General features: G+C 38.5%; 1 protein-coding gene across 4 annotated transcripts; it reads left to right on the top strand.

Moving 5' to 3' along the window:
- LOC127624398 (C-1-tetrahydrofolate synthase, cytoplasmic-like) lies at positions 1-26344 on the top strand. 4 transcript variants are annotated; one of them, XM_052099215.1, is made up of 27 exons: positions 1-846; positions 965-1074; positions 1160-1244; positions 2914-2973; positions 3052-3105; positions 3432-3568; positions 4888-4988; positions 5652-5788; positions 6572-6683; positions 6782-6909; positions 8615-8712; positions 9317-9490; positions 9693-9829; positions 10734-10780; positions 10876-10983; positions 11089-11163; positions 11243-11335; positions 11686-11820; positions 11945-12013; positions 12142-12253; positions 15998-16137; positions 16444-16485; positions 20044-20144; positions 20768-20945; positions 22442-22549; positions 22813-22965; positions 24190-26344. In XM_052099215.1, exons 2-27 carry the CDS (start codon positions 974-976, stop codon positions 24259-24261), a joined length of 2757 nt encoding a protein of 918 aa, XP_051955175.1. In that variant the 5' UTR covers positions 1-846; positions 965-973; the 3' UTR covers positions 24262-26344. The 4 variants fall into 4 exon arrangements, with proteins under 4 accessions (XP_051955175.1, XP_051955176.1, XP_051955177.1 ...); XM_052099216.1 differs by having other exon boundaries at positions 968-1074; XM_052099217.1 differs by lacking the exons at positions 1-846; positions 965-1074; positions 1160-1244; ... (7 more) ...; positions 8615-8712; positions 9317-9490 and having other exon boundaries at positions 9745-9829; positions 11118-11163.
- Positions 26345-27439: the final 1095 nt, after the last annotated feature.

The raw sequence follows: 27439 nt of genomic DNA on the forward strand, positions 1-27439 counted from the left end.
GTTGGCGTTTGCTGGACTATGTCTGTATTTTCTCCACTTTCTGATAATGTTCTGGTGATGTTTCGTATTTCCTCAACGACGACGTCAAGTTGTGAGACGTTATCAGTTTGAGTTTTATCACTGTTGTAATTTTAGTAATTTATTGTAACATTAAAAGCTTTTTAAAGAGTATAAATCCACAAAATATTATACTTACAAAGTAAATGTTTAGTATTTTATTGCCTATATCATATTCAGCTTCATGGTAGACATGCCAGAATAACAAAGAAGTAACTACGTTAGTTTTGTTTACAGGCAGCACATAAACACAGGCTTCTTTGCACGAGACTCCTCCCAGTGGTTGAATCATTGCCTGCTGTTTTCAGGAGGAGGGACAATTTTGGAGTTTGGAGCTCACAGACTGGAGTTCTTCACAGTAAAGGAAGAGAGTTAGAGGGAAAAGAGAGAGAGAGAGAGAGAGAGAGAGAGAGAGAGAGAGAGAGAGAGATAGAGGAGGAGAAAAAAGTCCCAAAGAATGTTTTTCTCCAACTGAAAAGATCCCTGATTGGCTGCCTGGCTCTTTTGCTTTGAGACTACCCACTTCCTCCACAGCTCAGCAGTTGTAGTTTAACCTCCTTGGCCCCATGCACGCTCTCTCAGCAAACCATGTGATTTTTTGAGCTTGTCTAAGCTTTGCAGCCTTAACAGGGCACCTTTATCTGCCTACTTTCTCAGTCAAACTGGAATAGTCACAGCAGAATCCAGTGAGACCAGTGACATCACTCTGGTCTTAGAGTTGCACAGTTTCCAGTGACAGCAGAGGAGTGAGGAGTGGCTGTGCAGATTTTCACAGACGTGAAAAAAAAGGTTTTGCTGTCTGCAGAATACTGAACATGTTTTTGAACATGCCCTCTATCTGTCATCTCACTGTTGTTTCACATCTCCATTTGGTAGATCACTAACTTTTTCATGGTGTTGTCCTCAGTAGCTGGACATGTTCTCCGCCACTGCCACAATGCTCCGACGAGGAGCTTGGAGAAACCGGGACAGTCATTGCACCGTGGCAACCATTGTCTCCGGCAAAAAGACCTCACAGTAAGTTGGAGTGTGTTTGAGAGCAAGGGCCCCTGAAGATGTAGAATTCAGGTAGATCAACTGTCATTCAACTTTTTATCTCCAGACATGTGAAGGAACGACTGAAGAAGGAGATTGCTGAGATGAAGAATCAGTTACCAGGCTTCAGGCCAGGCCTGGTTGTGTTGCAGGTCAGTCTACACCTCTTGCTCATATTTTGGCCCCATATAATTGGGGAAAATATATGTGGAAAAGTAAAGTTAGACCTGTTAGAGAAATGCAGCAAAAGGCATCTTTCTGTTTTTATTGTAATTATTTAAGTTAAAAAAATTAAATGATAATTGGTTAATTATTACATAGATAAAAGCATATTTCAAACATCATTATTATTCATCATAACCTTTAATTAAATGGAATAAAGGCATCCGAATTTAGAGTCGTTGTTGCAATTGTTATGTCCCTGTCTTGTTTTAAAATATTTGCATTATAGTTTATTTCAGTTAATTAATTTGATTGGATGCATCATTTTAAATAGAATATTTTATTTTACATTAGTTACAACTATTAATTTTGGTCATCTTCAATAAAAACTATTTTAGAAAATGTTCCATTTATTTCTAATATACTAATAATATATTATTGCCCCTATATTCTGAACTCAAATATAAGTAGGCTGATTTATCAGCAAATACACATTGTTTTTAATGGGGTCGTCTTAACCCATCTTCCCTCATACCTTGTGGCAATAGATGTATAATTTTATTTCTCCTGATAATCTGACTCATCGTTCTTTATTCGTTTCTCCACTCGCTCTGCTCCAGATGGTCATTTGGTAATGTGCCATTTTCTTCTCTCTCACGGTTGTGGGTGTTGTGTTAAAATAGATAATCTCCCTATGCTTTCACGGTCATGTGTTGATAAATGCAAAAGTGTGCAATGTGTTTGTGTAATAAAAGTGTGTTAGTTTAAGGTCATGGGCATACAATAACATTTAACATTGGTCTGTCTGTGACTCATGGCTTCATCCATAATAATCTCACTGCCTGAGATGTGTTGTTTTGTTGTTATTTGGAATATTTTAGATATTTTAATGTTTTAAAAAAATACTTTTTCATAGACGTTATGATAATGACAAGGTGCAGTCAGCAGGTTATTATCGAAAAATACAACCCGACAGGGTTATCAGTATAGTATTACCCTGAAGTGGATTATTTTGAGAGAACAACTGGCTGACTGTACATTATCCTGATTTTTACATAGCTACTAACCATATAAATAAACAAATTGTCCTAGAATATTGAAATTATGTAACTATGTGTGAAGAAATAAATCGCTGAAATCTTCCTCCGGTTTGGGTCAGAGATCTGATGGTGTTTATTTTGTAAAAAATACTGTCTTCCTCCTCATTATCCAGCCTATTACAAGACTCCTTGCCAAGTAAATAAATAAATACATGAGTTGAAATTATTTGATTAGCTTACTTGTAGAGAGGAAAGATGACATGCACTACCCGGATGAGTGGTCTGATACATCTTAATCCCCGGATGTTTGGTTGTTTCTCAGAGGTATCAGACCACTAGATGATGCCATTGACTAATCAGAATCGAGTATTCTAGACTAGAGCACCATGTTATAAATTCAAACAACACATTCTTTTTTTTTTTATAAATAACCAAATAAATAGCATCAATGCATCAGTATTAGACTAACAAACATTGCATTGCATTTGAATGATTGGTTTGCTGATTAAGTATTAGAGTAATAATGTATTATTTATGCTATGCTAGAGATCAGGTGAGATTTCTACCTTCCTCTGCACACTCTCATATGTCCTAGGGTGTGTTTTGTGGTTTGTTCTAGGTTGGGGACAGAGATGACTCAAACCTCTACATCAGTATGAAACTCAAGGCAGCAGCTGAGGTTGCATGAGCTGATTTAATAAATAGATTCATGTTTATCATAAAGCTCTCACTGACACTGTCTCTCTCCCTTGAGTAGATTGAAATCAATGCAAACCACATTAGGCTTCCGAAGACAGTCACAGAAGATGAAGTAAGTGCAACAGGCCCCAAGCAATAACCAAAGCTGTGATTCACCTCATCTTGTTTCTGTCCTTTCTCCCTTAATAGCTTTATTTATCTGAGTAGCATTGCTCGCAATTCAATATCATGGGAATCAGAGGTGTTGGAAGTCTTTTGTTCAACCTTTGGGACTTAATTGTATTGATCTAGTTTTGGTCCAGATCTTTTCAGAGGTTGGCCAAGTTCGGAATAGTAGATAACAAGTTTTCTGAAGTAAATGTGGCACATGACAAATAATACTTCATTTGCTGGAAAAATGTTCGAATTCCGAAGGCTAATCCCATTGATATTCTTCAGGTTCTACGCTGTATAGTTGCAGTCAATGAGAATCCTGAAGTCCATGGTCTCATTGTACAACTGCCCCTTGACTCCATCAATGCAATAGACACAGAAAAAGTGACTAATGCTGTGGCCCTAGAGAAAGATGTTGATGGGTAAGTGAAATTGTATATTTTTCAAGAATGATAGTGTGCAGCTACATGGGAAAGATGTTTCTAATGGTGGACAGGTACAGACCATAATTTGGTGATTCATATCTCAATTATAAATGTGTAACAACAAAAATAGAATTCTGCCATATTTTATTCTCATTACGTTACATTAAACTGTAACTGGAATAGACATTTAGTGCAAAATGCAGATTGTTACTTTACAAAGTCATGTTGTTGCATTCTACACACTTTCTCCCTTTCCCTTTGTTTGATTCATATGGCCACTTCTAGTTCTAGTTGCTAGGTCTAATCACTTTAGTGGGCTCCCTTATCTGTTTATTTTCACCCTAAGTCAGAGGGAAAAAGGCCTACTTTGTATATCTGTGTGAATGTTGCCCTTTTGACCATGTGATGTTGTGTTATCTCTGTAAAAGTAGCCTTGCGTTTACTCTAAATATGTACAAAATAGGCACTATTCAGTTGCAGGCTCTTTAGACATCCATATGATGGTTTCATCAGCATCATGACTAGATTAGATAGTGCACTAGGGAATACTGCCTGTACATCTGTTGTGTTACCATAAGCAAGTTGAAATTCTCATAATGTAGTTAGCACAGTATTTACTGCTGGCGTACTATATCTACGATTACTGCTGAAGACATGGGAGAACTTAGCTGAAATTACCTTTTCAATAGCTTAGGACTGGAGAAAACTCCTGGTTATCATTTTGAGTCTCGTATAATAACACCCATGTGGGGCAGGATAAAAGAGAGAGATAATTTTAAGTGTATATTTACAATACTCCACCTATTCACAAACAGTTATACAGATCCTGTTTGTAACTTAGGAGTTCCCAAACAATAGGATCAAATCTCAGTTTTTAACATTCTCTTGTTTGGTTATGATGAAAAATGATCCATCTATTAGCTCTGACAATATCTCAAATTTACTTCAAATCTCCCTTAATGCATGGTGCATTTAAAAGATATTTTTGGGTGAACTGAAAATGCATGTTACTCATCCTAAAAGACAGATAGACAGACAGACAGACAGACATAGCGATAGATAGATAGATAGATAGATAGATAGATAGATAGATAGATAGATAGATAGATAGATAGATAGATAGATAGATAGATAGATAGATAGATAGATAGATGGATGGATAGATGGATGGATGGATGGATGGATGGATGGATGGATGGATGGATGGATGGATGGATGGATGGATGGATAATATGCAGTGCGTAAGTAGAAGGATAAACTGATATTATGTTTCATAACCTTATTATGTTCAAATGTTTGAAATGTTTTCCTCCCAGCCTGACCAGTATCAATGCAGGGAAGCTGTCTCGTGGAGACCTGGGGAGCTGTTTCATCCCATGCACTCCTAATGGCTGTATGGAGCTCATCAGTCAGACCGGTGGGTGGAAATCTTGTGAACCCTATAAGCTCTACCTATCTTCATTCAATCACCTTATGAAAAGATTAGGAAGGATGATATTTTTTATTTTATTTTTTGGCAACCCTCCAAAGATGAAGAAAGAGATATGAATAAAAGTACATATGTTAAGAGTGAGATTTCATGCTCCACAAGCTAATATCGCATGATATTTCGCTTAATGGATATCAACTTAATGGACCGTCAAGTATAATCATGTAAAAGCAGCCAACAAGTGGCCGGCATACAAGAAAGCTTTTTAAAAAGCATCGAGATGGCACCTCATGAAGTTGGAGAGAATGCCCAGTGTGTGTAATGTAATCTAGGCAATAGGTGGCTACTTTTGAGATGCTAAAATAAACAATAGCTTTGATTTTTTTCTTTTTTTTTTTGTCCTTGCATCATGATTCCCATACCTCCACTTATGTTTTATTATAGATTCAATGACTTCACTCTTATTCTAAAATGTGTAAAATATTAATAATAAGGAATGAGACGGTGTGTCCAAACGGTGTTTTGAGTGATGTAATATAATAAATCTGACTTCGATTGTTCTCTTAAACAGGTATCACTCTTAAATTGTAATGAATTTATCAGAGAGTGTTGGTACAACACATCGTGCAGTATGATTCATATTGTGTGCAGGTGTGAGTGTGTCTGGGAAGAATGCTGTTGTGATTGGCCGCAGTAAGATAGTTGGAGCTCCAATGCACGATCTGCTTTTATGGAACCATGCCACAGTGACCACCTGTCACTCAAAGACTATTGACCTTGCTGAAAAGGTTGGTTCTGCTTTGGTTCTCTCATTTGTTTTTCTATCTTTTTATCCGTTTTCCCTCATCCCTTGTAGTTTTTTTTAAACTAAGTGAACCCCACAGTTAGATTTTACATAGAGGAACAAAGATCTCATAACTCAGATATTTAAGGTGGATACAGTAATATTTTTGTTAATGTTGCGCTAGACATATGGTAGGCATCTTGGACTTATACTAACACTTAGCTGCATGATGACATTATCACACATACACACACACACAAAACAACAGTGTTCAGCTTTATTCGCAGTCAGTTGATACATTTTTTCCATGAGCGAAAGTGTCTGATAATACTAAGGCTACTGAGATAAAATTAGTTGTATTTGGGTGATTGTATGAAAAAATTACTGAGTGTACCTCTAAAGACATACAATGTTTTTCTTGGGTGTAAGAAGATGTGCACATGTCCACTGAATTTAAAGGGTTAGTTTAAAAAGGAGATGAAAGGCAGAAGAATGCCAAGAAAGGCAGAATCTTAGCCTCAGTGACCATGAACCTTCATTGTGTTCAATAAAGACACAATGAAACTGAATAGTTACTGAAGCTAACATTCTGAATAGCCTCTCCTGTTGTATTCCATGGAAGAAAGTCATACAGGTTTAGAACAACATGAGGGTAAGTACATTTTGACAGAATTTTTGGCTGATGTTAAATACTGACCTTGACCTGACAAACTGTTTGGTGGAGTGAATGTACTAGTAGGTGAAACAAAACATAACAAAAAAAAACTCAGTTTCTTGTTTTCTTTAGGTGGGCAGAGCAGACATCTTGGTTGTGGGTGCTGGCAAAGCTGAGATGGTGAAAGGAGAGTGGGTGAAGGAGGGGGCGGTGGTCATAGACTGTGGCATCAATCACATACCAGGTCTCTCAGCTTGGCTGTATATACTTGTTTGGAAGCAGTTTCAAATACCAAACAGAAGCTGATTTTAGCTCACATTTTTATGTTTTACACACAAACAGATAGCAGTAAACCCAGTGGGATACGTGTAGTGGGAGATGTGCACTATTCCTCAGCTAAAGAGAGAGCTGGATTCATCACCCCAGTGCCTGGTGGTGTAGGACCCATGACTGTTGCCATGTTGATGAAGGTATCACATCAGGAAAATTAGGATGGCTTGATGACTGGAATAGGAGCAAATCACTTCATGTCTTTTATTTGAACAAAAGCCCTTAATAAGATCAATATATAGTACTTACTTTGGAATATATACAGTAGTTAATAATAGGACTTAAAACAATTTTGCCGACAGCATTACTAGAGACAAAATAATTTATATATACAGATGTACTATACATTTTTCCAAGCAAATGCAGTAAAGCATTTTATATATATATATACAGGTATATATATATATATATATATATATATATATATATATATATATATATATATATATATATATACATACACACACACAGATCAGCCACAATATTAAAACCACCTGCCTAATATTGTGTAGGTCCCCTTCGTGCTGCCAAAACGCGGCCAACCCCCATCACAGAAAAGCATTCTGAGATGATATTATTCTCAATACAATTGTACAGAGCGGTTATCTGAGTTACAATAGACTTTGTCAGTTCAAACCAGTCTGGCCATTCTCTGTTGACCTTTCTCATCAACAAGGCATTTCCGTCCACAGAACTGCAACTCACTGGATGTTTATTGTTTTTGGATCCATTCGGAGTAAACTCGAGAGACTGTTGTGTGTGAAAATTCCAGGAGATCAGCAGTTACAGAAATACTCAAACCAGCCCATCTGTCACCAACAATCATGCCACAGTCCAAATCACTGAGATCACATTTTTCCCTATTCCGATGGTTGATGTGAACATTAACTGAAGCTCCTGACCCATATATGCATTTATGCACTGCAATGCTAATGCTGCCACATGATTGGCTGATTAGATAATTGCATGAATGATTGTTGGTGCCAGACGGGCTGGTTTTAGTATTTCTGTAACTGCTGATCTCCTGGGATTTTCATGTACAAAAGTCTCTTGAATTTACTCTAAATGGTACCAAAAACAAAAAGCATCCAGTGAGCGGTAGTTCTGCGGACGGAAATGCCTTGTTGATGAGAGAGGTCAACAGAGAATTGCCAGACTGGTTTGAACTGACAAAGTCTACTGTAACTCAGATTACCGCTCTGAACAATTGTGGTGAGAAGAATAGCAGGTGATTTTAATGTTGTGGCTGATTGGTGTCTCTCTCTCTCTCTCTCTCTCTCTCTCTCTCTCTCTCTCTCTCTCTCTCTCTCTCTCTCTCTCTCTCTCTCTCTCTATCTCTATCTATCTATATATATATAGATAGAGAGTGTGGTGGTGGTGTAGTGGTCTAAGCACATAACTGGTAATCTGGTAATCAGAAGGACGCTGGTTCGAGCCCCACAGCCACCACCATTGTGTCCTTGAGCAAGGCACTTAACTCCAGGTTGCTCCAGGGGGATTGTCCCTGTAATAAGGGCTCTGTAATTCGCTTTGGATAAAAGCGTCTGCCAAATGCATAAATGTAAATGTAAAATATATATATATATATATATATATTATTTAAAAAAATATGTAGTATATATTGGACCAGGTATTTACTGCCATTTGCTTAATAATTTAATTTTACAGACAAGCTGTGTACATTTCATTCTTGAAAAATTCTCATTTGTTTTTTTTAAATATTATTCCTTACAAAAAATATTGACAACATAAATTAAAAGTTTTTATCTGTCATAAATAATACTGAACAAATACAAGGCATGTTCTTTCAAATGCTTACCTTATTTCCATTTGGACTTGGATCAGAATACAGTTGAAAGTGCAAAGCGGTTTCTGCAAAAATACAGACCAGGGAAGTGGAGTATAGACTACACAAAGAAGAAACCCCAAAGGCCTCAGCCAAGGTACTGACATGCCCCGTATGCGTGTATGATATACTGTATTGGAAAGACTCTGTAAATGTGCTTTTATTAGTCCAATATTAATCTCTGCAATGACAATACATTTAATATGGGTGGTTGATACAAACATGTACATGAGCATTTTTTTTAACATTAAGATTTAAGGTTAAAATGTTAATGAATGTATAAGGGGATATAGTATATTTTAGGTACTGTTACTGATCACCGCTTCTGTGTTTTAATCACCTTTGGTGTCCATTAGTTTATTTGAAATGGTCCTTTGTTGGGAAAAGTAAATGTATCAATGAATTAAAAGTGCAGCTATTCTATATAGTCTCTCATTTTATGTGAGATAAATAAATGCATGCATAATAATCTAATTCTAAAAAAACATGTATGAGTGTATATTAATAATCCTATATATTTCCATTACCTACATACTGTAGGTATGTAAAGGAGGATGGTTTTCAAATAAAGCGTATTCATAACAAATCTTATTGAGTTTGTTATACGATCATTGACATCCTTGACACTTTATCACACATCGGTTCACTTTTGTGCCTCTTGCTGATCCATGTGTTAAAAAATGCCTGTTGCATCTCCTCAGTGATTTTGCAATCTCCTGTTCATGCCCGAGCAAACCAGTCGGTCAGCTTGCAAGAGAGGTTGGCCTGTTTTCTGAGGAAGTGGTGCCATATGGCAGGAGCAGAGCTAAGATACGACTGGATGCCCTGAAACGTATGGAGAAACAGCCTAATGGGAAATATGTGGTTGTCACTGGGTAGGATGCATCTTATGAAATATAATTAATGACATTATCATAATCTTGTGGTTTAGTAACTTCCCCAAGTACCAAATGCAAGCTAACAGCACTTCAATAAGCCAGGCTCACAAACTCTGAACTATAAATATTAGGCTGATAAGAGCTACAAACGTAATGCATTACTTTTCAAGGTTGATCCAATCTGTGTTATTGTGGTCAGAATTACTTCTACTCCAGAGGGCGAGGGAAAACAAACAACTGCTCTTGGGTTGGTTCAGGCCTTAGGGGCCCACCTGGAAATAAACTCTTTTGCTTGTGTGCGAGAGCCTTCTCTAATATCCTGTTTTGGTGTCAAGGGTGAGTTTCCAAGACTGCTGATAACTTTTTGTTGTTGATTTTGTGTTTAGCAAAATTGCCCCTCAACCAAACCCAAACTCATGTGAAGGTTTGCTGTTTGTACAATATCGGTTGCTATGGTTATTTAGCTTCATTGTAAGTGGCCCAAATTATTTATAAAAAATATATATAGTTTTAAAGCCATTGTAAAAGCACTAGAACTGCACACCTGTGCCCGGACATTCTATATGTTACTACATTGCTTGGCTACTGCAAACAGCCTACAGTTAGACTTATGAACTATATTACTTGGCAAAATAATAGTTTTTTTGGTCATGGTAATTAGTGAGTGACTGATAGGGGATTTTGCCTAAAACTATGATGGTAGGAAAGGCTGATAATTGACTTGTCCCCATTACAATGCTCTATATTAAGTTTTATACAGATTAAACTTTTTATAGATAATATATTCACCAGATCAAGGTTTTTGTATATAAATATTTCACCAGATGAGATTTAATGAGGAATAAGGTTTATTATTATTCACAAGATATGCAGATGGAGATACAGTGTATGTGCTGACCATACAGTTTAGTCGCAATTCTCTTGACATGCCCTTACTTTAATTTATATTAATTTATTACCTAAAGTCAAAACAAAATAATAATAAAAAAATATTGGTATACATTTTAGCAGATAACTCATAGTTTAACTTTATAGAGTAATTTTTTCTGTATAAACCGATATATTGGTCTACCTCTAATATTAATAATACATGTAACTGTTTATTGAACAGTGTTGTCTTTAATCATATTGCTGTTGCTGCCAATTCACATCATGCCTAAAAGCACCAGGGGTAAATTACACAGTAACATGTGGTTTATTGCTTTATTTTATTAATTGAGGATTGGCTTTTTGTTTACAGGGGTTGCTGTTGGAGGTGGATACTCGCAGGTTATTCCTTTAGAGGAGGTACTGTATGTTTGAGTCCCTGTTGTAGCACAGATTTGAAAGCATGATTCGCAAAATGGAACAATGTTAATGTGTTCCAACTTATTTGAACGCAGGTCAGCCTTCAGCCTTCAGGCCACAGTGAGGTCATCTGTACTGCTAGTAGACTGGTTATGGACTCCATTAAAGCACATGCTCACTTTGAGACCAAGCTATCTGAGAAGGTCAGGTTTGTTTTTGTTTTATGTGTGTGTGGTTTGATGTGTTTGGGTACCTTTGTGTTTGTATTTTTTGCATTTGTTATGATCTCACATGCTTGTATCTTACAGGCTTTGTTTGATTTATTGGTTCCTCTTAGAGACGGTCAAAGATCTGTCTCCACAGCCCAGCTCAACCGACTAAAGGTAGATCATACAAAATAAAGCCTACAAAAACTGTATAGAAGGATGTGGGCATGATCAATGTGTCCTTTATGACCTATAGAAACTGGCCATTGAGAAATCTGACCCCTTGACCTTCACAAAGACTGAGATAAGAAGCTTTGTCCAACTGGACATTGACCCAGACACCACAACAGTATGTATCAAAATCTCATTGTCAGTTTTCCCCTATGCCCTACATTCAACATGTTCATAAGATTGTGTTTTATTATTATTATTTTCCAATAAATATGACTGTATCCCACAAATTGTGTATTACTTCTAAATTATTGCTGCACATTCTGAAATATCAGTTTAGAAATCTTTGAAATGGTGTTCATTACTTGCTTGTTTTCCTCTCTTAATATTACAATATTAACACATTCTTATTATACTAACCATTGTATTTGGAGTCACCAGGAGTTATTTTAAGGTTAGGACAGTAGGAAAAAGTGGAAACTTTTTTGTGATGATGTGTTCTGTTAAGTGGGTGTCTGTGCTTTTTAGGATTGTGTCTCCTTGGAAAATGAGATCATGGCTGTACTGTCACTAAGCAGCAGTGAGGAGGACATGCAGAAGAGGCTGACCAAGATAGTAGTGGCTACAAACAGATCTGGAGATCCTGTTACCACAGAGGATTTGGTGTGTGTGTGTGTGTGTGTGTGTGTGTGTGTGTGTGTGTGTGTGTGTGTGTGTGTGTGTGTGTGTGTGTGTGTGTGTGTGTGTGTGTGTGTGTGTTTGATCTAATAAAACTTTGTCATTGCAGGATGTCAGTGGCACATTGGCCATGCTATTGAAAGATGCACTACAACCCATCTTGATGCAGACTGTAGAGGTAAATGTCATAATGCAATGTGTCACATAACTATGTCTCAGAAAGAAAAAAAGATTTTTTTTGCCCTTGAACTGTTATTTCTTGCTCTGTCAAATTCTGTCTCACCACATTTCAGTCTTCCTCTCTAGGGTACACCAGTGTTTGTTCATACCAGCCCATTAGCAGACTTTGCCCATGGCAGTGCCTCCATCCTGGCAGACAAAATGGCTTTAAAAATGGTTGGACCTGATGGATTTGTAGGTGAAGTACACTTTCAATGAACTCTTGTTCCTTTTTTTTTTATTAAATGGATTCATGAACTTTCTTATAATTATTTGCATTGATGTTAGTTGGTCTAGACTTTTGCAGCATGTTGCAACAAACCCCTTAAGTTAAGAAAACACTAAGTGATAATACTCATTCAATTGTAATACAAGGGATAGTTCACCCAAATATAAAACATCCTGTCATCATTTATTCATCTTCATATAGTTCCAAACCCGTTTTACTTATTTTCTTCCATGGAACACAAAAGGAGATTTTATAAAGAATCGTAAACAAAATGTCAATCACCATATCTTTGTAAAATATTTATATACAGTATACTATATATTCAGTATATGCATTGAAAGTGAATAGTGACTGAGCCTAACATCTTCTCTTATTTTCTCCAGTTGTTTGGGGTATGCATGATGCAACATTGTCAAAATATGAAAGAGATGAAAAATCAGTATCGCCGCTCCCTATAAGCAGAATAGGCAGTCTGCATAGGGCACCAACTCCCTAGGGGGGCACCATCTTACCCTAGGAGGGCACCAGAAAGTCCACCGGCTGCCCTTACTCGCACGTTATAAGTTATTCAAGGACCCGAAAGCTGTTGCGGAACACAGATGATTGCTTCAGGCTCATATCATGCGAACCCCACTTATTAATTGTAATATCTATTTCGTATGTTGAAACTTGACACCGGGGGCATACACAGGAAAGTGCACCGTTATATCGGTGTCATGCTGAAGAAGTATGTTTTTTACATAATGATTTCTCCCATAAATTTAAACGATTGTTATGAAACATCATCATATATGTCGAAAGGACAGAAGCATGTCATGCAAAACATGAGCTCACTGATGTCATTAAATGAGTCTGCTTTTTTATTCCATACATTACTCCTGGTTGGAGGCTTCTGTAAATATTTAGTTTATTCGTAGCGTTACGTCCTACCTAAGTTGAATGGTGAAATGCTCAAATATTTAGTAGTGCGTAAATTGTAACTTAGTGCCCATTTTCACCACAACTAACTTTCACTCCACTAACTTGTAACGTATGGTTAGCTGGAGCAACCGGCCACTGGGGCTTAGCCCAGAGACATCCGTGTATGCATCATTATACACGTGACACACTTTAAAATGTTTAAACGTTACATCAGCAAAAGGTACATTTTCAAATGAAGTAAATCTTTTAATATTGTTTGTTAAAGAAAACAAAACATAAAATGTATGCCTGAGCATACAATTATTTGGATTAAAAACTTTTCAGATCCACCAACTACATTCCACCACTATAGAGAATCCACAGTCCTGCTTAATAATACTGCTCAATGCTATTAGAATTTGTAATCAAACGCATTAAACACATGGGCTATATATTTAAAACCTACAAATCACCAAGCAATATTTGACACCAAGCTGTTATTCCTTGTCTAATTAGGAACCTGCCTAAAGAACTTAAAATTGAAACTTAAAATTGAAATTATATTCATCAACAAAAATGCATGACCACAAAGATATTAGATTTGCAAATAAAAGTACAGCCCAGGTAAGGTTTACCATGTGCACTGCTGCAGCCATTGATGACTGGAATGTCTGTCCATTCCTCGTTCATATTAATGTATGTTGACAATGAATCCCAATTTTTTCCAACCACTAAATATTTATAAGCTATTTTTGTGAGAATAAATACATTTATAAATATGTAAAGATTATCTTTAATACAAAAAAATCCTTACCCATTCATCAAGCACATAATACATTTTATATCATCTATTCTTATTGTAGTCAAACACAAAAATACATAACACACACACACACACACTAGTTGAAGCCATTTATAATTAAACATTAAAGAGATAAATCTTCCACAAACAGCATTATGCATCCAGATCAGATCAAGTAAAAGCCTGTGTGTGTGTGTGTGTGTGTGTGTGTGTGTGTGTGTGTGTGTGTGTGTGTGTGTGTGTGTGGTGTGTGTGTGTGTGTGTGTGTGTTTGTGTGTGTTGGGAAGACGGGGCTTAAGCCCAGTAAACCCACCCCTTGTGCCAACACTTGTAGAGAGAGAGAGCAGGCGGGAAAGAGAGTAACACAAAGTACATGTACAACACAAACGCATATAGACCATTTCAAGGACTGTTTGGTGGTGACAACAATTGACATCATTGTGCCATGAACATTTCCTGCTTGTCAAAACAGATGCTGCCTCCAAAACAGTACATTCTTTAGGTATACATGCAAGTAGTATGAATAGATTTCAGACTTTTAATCCAGGGACATGAGCAATGACTCGTGACCCGCATACAGTATTATGTAAGAACAAAAAATTATCTGCTCTGATTTTATTAAACAAGCTCAATTTAAGCAAAAGGAACAATTATCTTTTTATATGTAGCACTTACAGTTGACAAGAGCCGTCTGATTCGCGGTTTACCACCCTTCTTTTAAATCCAGCGTTTTTAACATGACGTCGCCTCAGGTCCTGAGGGATTATGGGATTGTTAAGTGTCCTGTCGATCCGCCTTCAGAATCTCGCTGAAATAGTATGTCATCCGGGTATTTCTCGCTTACTGTTTCATGAGTACTGTGGATTTGGACATAGTAATCCATTGGCATACTGTTTTTGGCATACTATATATTAGAGAAGTATGGATATTCAGACGCAGCTCATGTCTATTTAGCAGAGACAGGCCACTTCTATTAAAATGAATAGGAGAAACTGAAACTCCCAATGGCAGCCAACGTTCAACGGATGTAGAAATGAAGTCCCGACTTACCGGTTGTGATGGAACGACAGGCCTCTCCCGTGGATCATCGTCACCCGCGGTGACTTTTCCACAATTTGGTGTTGCATGATGGGGCTCACCTGAACCCAATAAAGAGCCTCATCACCACTGCCTTTAAACACAGAGTGCACCACTCCTCGGGAGACCGGTCTCTACCTTCTGGCATCTTTGTAGGTCCAGGAGAGGGTCCGATGCGAGTTAGATGCGTTGCCGGACCTGGGATTGTAGCACGCATCTCGGCCAACAGCCAGGATGCCTGGCCGCTATTCCCCTGAAATGCCGAGGCCCAGTGAAGCCGCCGCCCCATGCGGACCAAGGAGGGGAGCATGTCGCGGTAGCCTGTCTTCACTACTCTTCCTTCACATAGCTCTTTTCACCGTGAAGGCCCCAGATTCCCCTTCGTTTTGGACATTTTAAAAAATGCCTCTCCCGAGTCCTGACACCACACCCACTGTGTCCATCACTTGCTCACCCCGCCATACAGTGTTGTCAGATGTTACTGCTAATTTGAAATATGTTCTTTTATCTTAATTTTGAGCAACCATTTTGGAGTTTTCTGTCTTTCCCCTTTCAAGTAGATTGGAGCTGCATTTTCATGATGCTTGTTTACATAAAAAAATAGTAAATAGCAAAAAATAGCCAGACTGCCCAAGAGCATTCCAAAGATGGCCGCTGAGTGGACTGACATACCTTGAAAAAGAGACTTTGTTGAAAAGAGACTAATTCCATTGTTTTTGTTTACATTCTAGAAATGGTCTATACAGGGACATATGTTCGATATTTAATGAATATTCATATTTGGGTGATCTGAAATTCCTTAGATTAAGGGGCTTGTTTTCACTGGGCCCTGGAATATAAATTACAACAACAAATAAAAATGCACATTCAAAAAATATCTCAACACTCAATTCAAACTCTATCTAAACAAAAGCTCCCCTCTCAAATTTTCTCAGTCACTGAGACTGGTCATGGTGCTGACATTGGCTTGGAGAAGTTCTTCAACATTAAATGCCGCTATTCAGACCTGCAGCCAGATGTTGTAGTGATGGTGACAACCATTCGTTCCTTGAAGATGCATGGTGGTGACCACACAGTGAGTCAGATCTACTTATCCATAGAGGGCTTTTCATTATTTGTTCACTTGAGTGAACAACACATCAACTGTGCTTGAATATAAATACAATTCTATATCTAGCTTTGTCTTTAATACATATGTACTGATAGTTTTTCCTCATAAAAGCTATAAAATGATATTGACCAAGTCTTCCCATGAGGTGCATACAATATTCTACAGTTTGAGTTCATGTGATTAATGTGCAAGTGCATCTCATCATCTTTGAGGAAGTCTCCTGGATATGAAGGAGAGCATTATCCACTTTATTTACTTTCTTGTTTATAGGTCCAAACAGGCTTGCCCCTTCGAAAAGAGTATTTACAGGAGGTAAGAATACGGTTTGTACTGATAATAAACTATGATTTACTTAGAAGCTGTTTATGTTCATTTCTGAAAGTTGATGTTTGTCAGGTGAAAGCAATATTGCTGCAAGAAAATGAGGGTTCCCTATCGAGAGGTCTCTCCTATTGCGTAAGTAGCTTACGCTATGGGAAAACTCCGTTTCTCGAGAAATATTGAAGTCTTTATGTAAAACGCATTGCAGCTGCACAGCAGACAGCGATGAGCGAGGCAGCTCGGTCATTGGCTGTGCCGCGGCAACTGCTCGAACCAATGACGGGCGACTCTGAACGCTGCGACCAATGGTAGCGCTGCCATGCTCAGCGCTCGAGCCTGCCGAAATTAGCATAGGCAGGCTATATTATGGGCACCCCGTCATGCGAGTTCCTTTAGATTTAATCTCCTTCAGCGAAGACCTTCTCTTCGCTGGATCCACCGGATTGTTGGAGTCTGTCGCCGCCGTTGACAAGCTTACAGCGGGACTGCTAAGAGGACGCCGGCGCCTTCAGCCGCCTTCGAAGCCTTCTGCTACGCCATCCGGCGCGCATCGCATATCCTTTACTGCAAGCGCTCGCCCCCGCGACGCTTTTAAAAGTAAAAGAGTGATTTTACAAAGCGTTGTTTCAAATGCCTTCAGCCTGCGCCTCGTGCAGAGGCCCTCTTCACGACGGAGATCGGCACATCATCTGCACTCGCTGCCTGGGTCTGGACCACGCAGAAGCTGCACTCATTCAGGGCGGATGCCCCGAATGCGACTCCTTGGGCCTCACCAAGCTGCGCGCTCGCTTTGCCGTTTTCACCGCAAACGAGCCGGCTTCCACCGTGCTGCCACCTCCGTTCGAGCCGTTCACTTTTTGATCAGAGCGAATCACGGCTGTATAAAAGCCCTGACGCCCTGGAAAGCCATCAACTGGTATCAAACCGGCGTGAGTCTGGGCGTGAGTACACGGAGAAAAATGATCATGACAGATGCCTCCAAAATAGGATGGGGGCCCTTTACGAGGGCAGGCCTGTCTCCGGGTTTTGGTCAAACCCGGAAAAGCGCCTACACATAAACTGTCTGGAAATGAAAGCGGTCGCCTTGGCTCTCAGAGCCCTGCTTCCATACCTAAAAAACGAACACGTCCTGGTCCGAACGGACAACATGACGGTTGTTTCGTATATAAATCGCCAAGGTGGACTCAGGTCAAGCTCCCTGCACTCTATGGCCAGGGAGCTCATTCTATGGTCACAACACCACCTGCGCTCGCTAAGGGCAGCGCACGTGCCAGGTGTCCTGAACCAAGGAGCGGACATGCTATCCAGAGACAAGGTTCTCCCAGGAGAATGGTCTCTCCACCCTCTGACGGTTCAGTGGTTATGGCAAACCTTTGGCGAGGCAGAGGTCGACCTCTTCGCCTCCAAGGAAAACGCAGCACTGCCCTCTCTTCTTCTCAAAAAGCGGACGCTGCGCCCAAGTTTGGCCGAGCAGCCCCTTGTATGCTTTTCCCCGATCGCGATGCTACCTCAGGTCATCAGTCGGATCAGGGAGGTGAAATGTGCAGTGCTCCTGGTAGCCCCACTCTGGAAAAACCAGACGTGCTTTCCAGAACTGATACAGATGATGCAATCTGCCCCATGGCCGATTCCGCTGAGGCAAGACCTCCTCGGACAGGCCAGCGGGATGATTCTTCATCCCGCCCGATCTGTGGGCCCTCCATGCATGGCCCCTCAGCGGGTTCCGAGAACCTCCCCAGTGGAGTTTTGAGAACCATTACTGAGTGCGCGAGCCCTCTACGAGCGCTTGTATGCCCGAAAGTGGAAAGTGTTCAGTGACTGGTGTGATACCAAGAGTTTGAACCCCAAAGCGTCGCGATACCAAGTGTACTCGCCTTTTGCAGGAGCTGCTGGAGGCGGGCCGCACACCCTCCACGCTCAAAGTCTATGTGGCTGCCATAGCGGCGTCACACAATCCTGATAAAGGACATTCATTGGGGAAAAGCGATCTGATCGTTCGTTTCCTAAGAGGCTAGGAGGATGAACCCTCCTCGCCCACCTTCGGTGCCGATCTGGGACCTGGCCCGCGGTCCTGGGCGCACTCAAGGGTGCCCGTTCGAACCTCTCCGAACCGTGCACCTTAAGCAGCTCTCGCTCAAAACCGGCTCTTGCTGGCGCCGCTTCAGTTAAAAGAGTGGGCGACCTGCACGCGCTGTCATCAAGCGCTGCTTGCCTGGAATTTGGACCTAACGACTGCAGAGTTGTCCTTAGGCCAAAGCACGGGTATATTCCTAAAGTGCTCTCAACACCCTTCAGAGCACAGGTGATATCTCTGGCAGCGCTATCGTCCCCAGCAGACGAAAGTGACGCAAATTTACTCTGCCCGGTCAGGGCGCTCAGAGTATATTTGGAACGTTCTGTCCTGTTCAGACAGACGGAACAATTATTCGTATGCTTTGGTGGCCGAACTAAGGGTCTCGCTGTCTCAAAGCAAAGAATATCGCGCTGGATAGTGGCTGCTATAGCGCTGGCTTATGAAGCCAAGGGCCTTCAATGCCCCTTAGGCATCAGAGCTCACTCTACGAGGAGCATGGCCTCCTCGTGGGCGTGGTCGAGTGGGATACCCATTGAAGATATTTGTGCGGCGGCAGGCTGGGCCTCGCCTTCGACATTTATCAGGTTTTATAACCTACAGGTCCCCTCATTGCATTCTAACATTCTATCAGCCTGACTATAGAATGGAATAGAGTGTGTGTATGCTGGATATCACCTCCTCCCTTATGAGGTCCGTCTCTGACCGACTTAGAGGATTTATTATGCGTACCAGTACATAAAAAGCTCAGTACATAAGATGTGTGCTTGTGTTTGTACAAAGAGCGCCCCGCCTTGGCAAGGACGCTCTGTAATATCCCTGTATATAGCTCGCCGTTGGCCGGCTTGGGGAATAATCACTTTGCTTTAAAGCTCAGGCACCTGCCTCTGGTTTTATAGAGCGAAGTCAGCACGCAGGGCGTTTTACATGGTGTTCCCATAGCGTAAGCTACTTACGCAATAGGAGAGACCATTCGATAGGGAACGACTCGGTTACTAACGTTACCTCGGTTCCCTGAGAGGAGGGAACGAGTATTGCGTCAGCTGCCGTGCTTGTGCTTGGTCAGTTCGCTTCAGTCGATTGAACTTAAAGGAACTCGCACGACGGGGTGCCCATTATATAGCCTGCCTATGCTAATTTCGGCAGGCTTTGAGCGCGCGAACGCGAGGCGCAGTCGCCCCGTCATTGGTTCGGGCAGTTGCCGCGGCACAGCCAATGACCGAGCTGCCTCGCTCATCGCTGTCTGCTGTGCAGCTGCAATGTGTTTTACATAAAGACTTCAATATTTCTCGAGAAACGGAGTTTTCCCACAGCGTAAGCTACTTACGCAATACTCGTTCCCTCCTCTCAGGGAACCGAGGTTACGTTAGTAACCGAGTCGTTTACAGTAGTAAGAAGAATGATATTCTGTACTTATGAAAGTGAGTGGATGAGTTAGGAAGATGCTGCTTGAAGTGATTTATCTGTTTCCAATGCAGAACCTCAAGCATCTAGAGACAGGCTGTTGTCACTTGAGGAAACAGGTGGAAAATGCACAAGCATTTGGCTTGCCAGTTATAGTCGCTGTCAACAAATTCAGGTACAACATCAAATAATCTAAACAGTGCTTGTTGTACGTGTAACTGTACGTCAGTTATTTAAAAGTAGCAATTCATTCTGTGTTCTTTCAAATCATATTTCTTACTGCACTGCAAAAAACATATTCTTATTCGGTCATTTCTTTTTATCTAATATAAAAACATCCTTAAAACAAGATCAATATACTTGAGAAGTAAAATTGTATAAGATATTAGGAATTATTTTCAGAGAATATATGTAGAATTAAGTATATTTTTCTTACTCTATTTGCAAATAGTTTTTTTGTTTGTTTGTTTGTTTGTTTGTTTGCTTCAAGCCTTAGTTTAACCAAAATGTTCTGAGATTTGATTACTGCGATTTTCAAATGGTTTAAAAATAAATCTTAATTGAAGATAAATTCTAAGAAGTCTTATTATCTCTCGCAACTTGCTTCTCAAGTAAATGTATCTTGTTTTAAGGATGTATATTACTCATTAAGAATCATTTTTTATTGTTACAAAATGAGTGCTGGATTAAGAGTAAGATCCTTGTGTACACTTATTTTATGCTCCAAATGAAGCACAAATAGCACTCCCACTCTGACTGAATATGTGTGAATGTGGGCTCTGATTTTATTTGGCATAGTTCTGATACCGACGCTGAACTGCAGCTGGTGTGTAGCCAGGCGAGGCAGGCTGGTGCCTTTGAAGCAGTGCAGTGCACTAATTGGTCTGAGGGGGGCGCTGGAGCGCTGAATCTGGCCGGTGCTGTTCAGAGAGCTGCTCAACAACCCAACCTGTTCAAGTTCCTTTATGACCCACAGGTAGGTTGTGGCGTAGAAGGGGGATAGTTCACCCAAAATGAAAATAATATGTGTTACTCACCCCTATGCAGTTTTATACCTGTATTACTTGTTGTAATAAGTAATACAATACAATAGGTTGGAACAACATGAGGGTGAGTGAATAATGAGAGAACTCATACTAGGGTGAACTCTATCCCCTAAGTCTGTTAAGATCTGAGATGATAACCCAAAGTAAGGTTTGATCCCCACAAGCATTTCAGTCCCTTAAAAGGATAGTTCACCCAAGAATTCTCTCTTCATTTACTCACCATCATGCCAATACCAGATGCGTATGACTTTCTTTATTTAGCTGAACACAAACAAAGATTTGTTGAAGAATATTTCAGCTCTGTAGGTTCTCACAATGCAAGTAAATGGGAACTCAACTCACACAGAGGCAACATAAAAGTAATCTATACTCCTGTGGTTAAAATCCATATCTTCAGAAGGGATATGATAAGTGTGGGTTAGAAACCAAATAATATTTAAATCCTTTTTTACTATCAATGTTAATTTCATTTTCACATTCTTTGTTTTACATTCTTTTGTTTTTGACGATTCACATTCTTGGTGCATATCGCAACCTACTGGGCATGGAGGAGAAACTATAGTAAAAAAGGACTTAAATATTTATCTTTTTTTCACCCACACCTATCATATAACTTCTGAAGACATGGATTAAACCACTGGAATTTTATGGATTACTTTTATGCTGCCTTTATGTGCTTTTGGGGCTTCAAAAGTCTTGCATTGAATGGACCTACAGAGCTGAAATATTCTTCTAAAAATCTTTGTTTGTGTTCAGCAGAAGAAATAAAGTTATACACATCTGGCATGGCATGAGGATGAGTAAATGATGAGAGCATTTTCATTTTTGGGTGAACTATAACCTCTGAGCAATCTTGCTTTAGGGCGACTGTCCTTGTAATAAAAGTATTGTACATCACTTTTAATAAAAGCAACAGCTTGAATGACTAATTAACAGGAATGTGGAGAGATTATTTACAGATTTGAAAAAAAATCTTTGAGGGAGACAAAAGAATCTGATTACAAGGAACATTTAATAAGCGCTCTTGTCTTGGCTCCAAATGCCTAATATTGTTTACTTTAGTTTGACATTCCACCCAATAAAGCGATTTTATTTTTACTCTGGTTTGGGAGTGTTCTTTATTTTTGTTATTATCAAGCATGCTTGTGCTCTGCTTTTTCACCAATTTTTATTTTTTTTAAAGATCAATTAACACTTTATATTTAGAGCTGTTTCATTACCAGCCAATGACTTTATCATGCATGAAATATTTTTTAACTGACAAGGCCTAAATATAACCAGCATGAAAATTGTTCATCACACATATGCAATTAATCTGCAGGTGGCTTTTATGTATCAAGTACAGAATAGTCCCATTATTGAAATAAGCCAAAATCCACTACTGAAACCAATGCATTATTTTATTCAGATAAATGTGATCTTTCAGATTCCAGCTGTCGATAAATTAAGGATCGTGGCAAAGAGGATGTACAGTGCGAAGGATATAGAGCTCTCTCCAAAAGCTGTAGAGAAACTTGCGCTTTACACAAAACAGGTGAATTTCCTTTCCTTTCAAAATGGCAATTGCATTTAACATACAGGCAATATGGTGACGTAATGCTTAATTGCGCAAACTGCTATCTAATGCACACAGGGTCTGTATTTATCTGACTGAGAAAGATTTGTCTATTATAGCTGGCAACTAGCATTGATCCAGATGGCACAAAATTAAAGTGTTGAGGATTTCTGTTTTCAAAACATTCACTCTGTCTTATTCTCCTTCCTTCTTTCATTAATTTTCTTTCTCTTCTTCATAAGGGCTTTGGGAATTTGCCGGTTTGCGTAGCTAAGACACACCTGTCTTTGAGTAATGACCCCATGCTAAAGGGGGTACCCACCGACTTCATCCTTCCCATTACAGATATCAATGTCAATGCTGGAGCTGGATTCCTCTGCTCTCTGACTGGCTCGGTGAGTTTATTCTCCTTTATCTGTATCTGTAAATAATATTAGAGCAAATAAAAGTATTTATGCAGAGTTATTCATTAATTAATATGGGCTTGTTCTAAATGGACCTTTATTGTTTTACTTTCTGGCAACAGTAGAGGATATTTAAATGATGCCTGCATAATATCTACACATTATGTTCATTACGTTCATACAATTTGCAAGCAAAGTTTAACGTCTTCAAATTGCATATTTATATAGACCTATGTTGACCCTATATACTGTATGTATGTACTGTATTAGACAATTTGTTTTATTGTGACTCATTAAGCATTGTAATTTATTATATCCTTTAACATGCACTAACATTTACAGGTTTGGACGCACCTACTCATTCTTTATTATTACTATTTTTCACATTTTAGAATAATAAATTCATCAAAACTATAAAATGATGCAAATGGTATGGGAAATATGCGACCATAAATCAAAACTGCTCACTCATCTCTCAACCAAATTCATCCACTCCAACTCATTCATTAAAAACATTTTAATAAAAATTATCTTCTGTAAAGAAATTCTCAATTTATATTTGTCTGCAAAAATGAATTTCTAACACTAAGCCCTGTTGCACAATAAACCAGTTAAATAAGTAAAATCATGTTCAATTGAAAACATTAAAGTGATTGTTTTTGGCCATGTCCTCGGTGCTCATGGTCACTGGCTGAATTTACACACCGATGGAAAGTAAAATAAGACTACACTTGATATAGACGCTTCAGTGGTATCAACTCTACTTAGATGTAACTTCATTGGATCAGTTCTATCCCATCTCCCTCAGACACTTAGACCGGGTGAGTCTACAGCGTAGAATAGAAAGAGGGAATATTTGGTCACGCATGTTGTGGATATTTTTATCCAGACACGTTGCTATGCTACATGTCTGTGCTGAACATGAGCTGTTTCAACAAAAGCCACTGGTGGTCCAAGTGACCTTCCCCAACATGTTTATTACAGATTACGTTTGCAAGTCAATTTGTATAACTGCTCTCCAAGGTAGCAACCATTTCCATACACGATATTGGTTAACCTGGCTCATCTTGTAGCCACAGTGTTTTGTTTAGCTTGTCTGACTATTTTTATTTATTGATTTTTGTCTTAGCAAAGTTACAGTATTACTGTATTAAGCTAAATCTGCATCCTTTATGATAATATCACACTCACTTATTTTTTCAAACTCTCCAACAGACTAATACAGAAGTGGATGATCCCATGTGGCCCTGTTTCCATGGCAACAACCTTTACAGTGACCGAAAGTAGCTGGATGGTTACTTGCAAAGTGGTCAAACTGAACTCGGTTGAATTAATGATCAGTCATACGTATTAATTTTGAAGAAAACTTTTATTTTAATATGGCTAAATTACTATGTACAAGTTCATGAAGACCCTTAAGTTTAATCATGGCATAAGTTTTTGGCTCTATGGTCACCTGGAGTCCAGGTGTGTTCACTCCTCAAGCAAACAGTTCGATGCTCTCTCACAACTACACCCACTGTCCTGTTGTGACAGGAATAGTTCACCCAAAAAATGTAATTCTCTTATTTTTTACTCACCGGCATACCATCCCAGATGTGTATGAATTTCTTTCTTCAGCAGAACATCTCACAAAGTAAGTGAATGGTGATCAGACCTTTGTAGCTCCAAAAATCACACAAATGAAACAAAGTAATCCATATGAATATAGTGTTTAAATCCATGTCTTTAGAAGCAATATAATAGGTGTGGGTGAGAAATAATATTAAATCTGTTTTTTTACTCTAAATCTCCACTATAACTTTAACTTTCAGATGCAAAAGTGAAACTAAACAGGCACCACATGTGACTTTCAGATGTAAAAGTGAAAGTGGAGATTTAGAGTAAAAAAGGACTTACATTTTGATCTGTTTCTCACCCACACCTATTTTATCACTTCTGAAGATATTAATTTAACTACTGTTTTATGGATTACTTCTATGTTTCCTTAATGTGATTTTTGGAGCTTTTAAGGTCTTATCACCATTCCCTTGCATTGTGAGGATATACTGAGCTGAGATATTTTCTAAAAATCGTTGTTTGTGTTCTGCTGAAGAAAGAAAGTCATACACATCTGGCATGGCATGAGGGTGAGTAAATGATGGGAGAATAATTTATCATACCACCACACAAAGTTCATTCATCAACCTTTCAAAATTAGTACAATGCAACTTTAAAAGTTTTTATCTTATGTGAAAACAGTTACTTTAATTATTATTCAACTGTTTTAGTATATTTCCAAACTATCAATTGTTTTGCTGCGTGCAGCCTCAATATTGAATGATAAGAGAATGGTTTATTTGAGGAATTCTTCACTCCATATATTGTTTTTACACTGTGTCTTGAATGATACGATATTTTAGGCATTGAGCCATGACCAAGCCTTAGCATCACAGATGTTGTGACAAGACCTAATTGTCTGTATGATTCTTATCAGTCTGTTTAATTTTTAAGAAATTGCTGTCATGATCTGATTGTGTCAGCTTTCTGTCATTACCCATAGCATGTTTGCCAGTATTATTTAAAGAGACATTAGAATGTATAATGTGACACATTGATTCTTTTTAGATAGTTTGGTCTCTATACATTTATTCTACATGTTTATCTGTGCTATCCTCTCAAACAAACAAAATATCTTGTTGTCTATTCATTAAGTTCCCAGTAACTATAGATACTTAGCTGACAGCCTCATTTGTGGCTATAATAAGATAATTGTACATTTGTCCAGCTTGTTAGTCCAATTTATATTTAGCCTCTTGTCTTCAAGACATGTATTACCCAGAAGCCATTGCTGCCATCCACTAATCAATGTTCACTCTCAGTAATCTATAAGTGTCCTTCCCAGACACCTGGGCTGTGATTAAATCATGTGTGACTAAGGAGATAAGCTGTAATACAAATATGTTAGGGAAACAGAAAACTCTCATCTTTCACTTTTATATCCATTTAAACCACACTTAAATTCCTCTTTGATTTTTGTGTGTATCTACTACAAGGCCAAAAATGTTATGCAGTGTTGAATTGTATAATGATTGCTGTTAAATAAACTTGATCATTTAAAGTTGTTGGAGTATTTCAGGCTCAGGAGTTTTTGTTTTAAATGATTGACACTTGCTGTCTTGATATTTGTTTGCAAGTTGTTGTTACCATTATGATTTGTGCAAAACCAGTTGCAAAATACAGTATAGTATGGCATACAGTGTTTTTGCATTAAATTATGGCATCTCGAACATGTGTGAAACCAGTGGTGTAGTAGTGTCTGAAGAGATGGGCATACTGTGAAATAAATAAATAAAAATAAAACGTGCAAAATATTCATATATTTATATTTATATGCAGTATATATGTCAAATGAGTAAGAAATATATATTTTTTCCATAATAAATAAATAAAAATAAAATAAAAATCGGCTGTTGTAATTGTATTCCCACATGAACTTACAAAATGTATATCAGGGCAAGTTTCTTGCTGTCATGGTGTAGAGTACAAAATGAAGATATATATATATGGTAACTTGATATTAAATATGTATTTAAATGAATACATGTAATTAATGTTCCTTTCATTAAGCTAATATGAAAATTGTTAATACTTTATAAGTACTCTTATTAATAAACCTATACATACATAATACCCAATAAACTGTTAACCATTGTATAGCTAATATAATGTAATATTTTATTACCATACAGTAGCCTATATAGACTACATAAAATCGAATATACGGTTTATTTGTGTATTATAATCAGCTTTTCTACTGACACACAAATCATGGCGAGTCTTAATAGTGACTGTATCGGCACACAATTCACTTCTACTGGTCAATTTTGATAAAATAATTTATTGAAATCAAATTAATCAAATAAATAAAAGAAATGGTCAAACAAAAAATCATACAGTATATCAAATCCAGCAACACAAATCTCATAATTGTTTGTTTCATAACAAGGCTACAAATGTGATTGTCAGTTACATAATTTGTTCCACTATATTTTCAGAGTTTGGACATTACCACCTGCTGATGGAATCTCTGAACTGCAAATGCAGGAATTGAGTTTTGACTATGTGCTTTTAAAACATATCAGCACAATTAACATTTTCTCAGGAAAATAGCTCATTTCACATTGCGCCACTTCATTAAAATACAATATAACCACATTTTGAGTGCATACACCCACAGGTAGCGCAAATACTACCATTCGCGCGGCAAGAAAATTGCACTTAAAATTAGAATGCTGAAAGCTGAATGCTTGTGCAGAACCCACAAATTCTAAAAGCTAAAAAGGTGGCACAACTAAAAGATCCATAAGGAAATGTATGCAGCTGCCATGGCTAGAAAAGACACCCTGACATAAAATAAGTTTTGCAAACATCAAAGATGCTTACAGATGAGAAATGAGTCCTACCATCTGCTTATCATTGTAAA

The sequence above is a fragment of the Xyrauchen texanus genome, chromosome 30 (genome assembly GCF_025860055.1).
Source record: "Xyrauchen texanus isolate HMW12.3.18 chromosome 30, RBS_HiC_50CHRs, whole genome shotgun sequence".
Taxonomy (NCBI): Eukaryota; Metazoa; Chordata; class Actinopteri; order Cypriniformes; family Catostomidae; genus Xyrauchen; species Xyrauchen texanus.

Coding starts and splice junctions, on each gene's coding strand:
- LOC127624398 (XM_052099215.1), top strand. CDS start 974: ATGTTCTCCGCCACTGCCACAATGCTCCGACGAGGAGCTTGGAGAAAC. Junction 8,713..9,316: donor CCCCAAAGGCCTCAGCCAAG/GTACTGACATGC, acceptor GCATCTCCTCAG/TGATTTTGCAATCTCCTGTT. Junction 11,164..11,242: donor CCCAGCTCAACCGACTAAAG/GTAGATCATACA, acceptor TATGACCTATAG/AAACTGGCCATTGAGAAATC.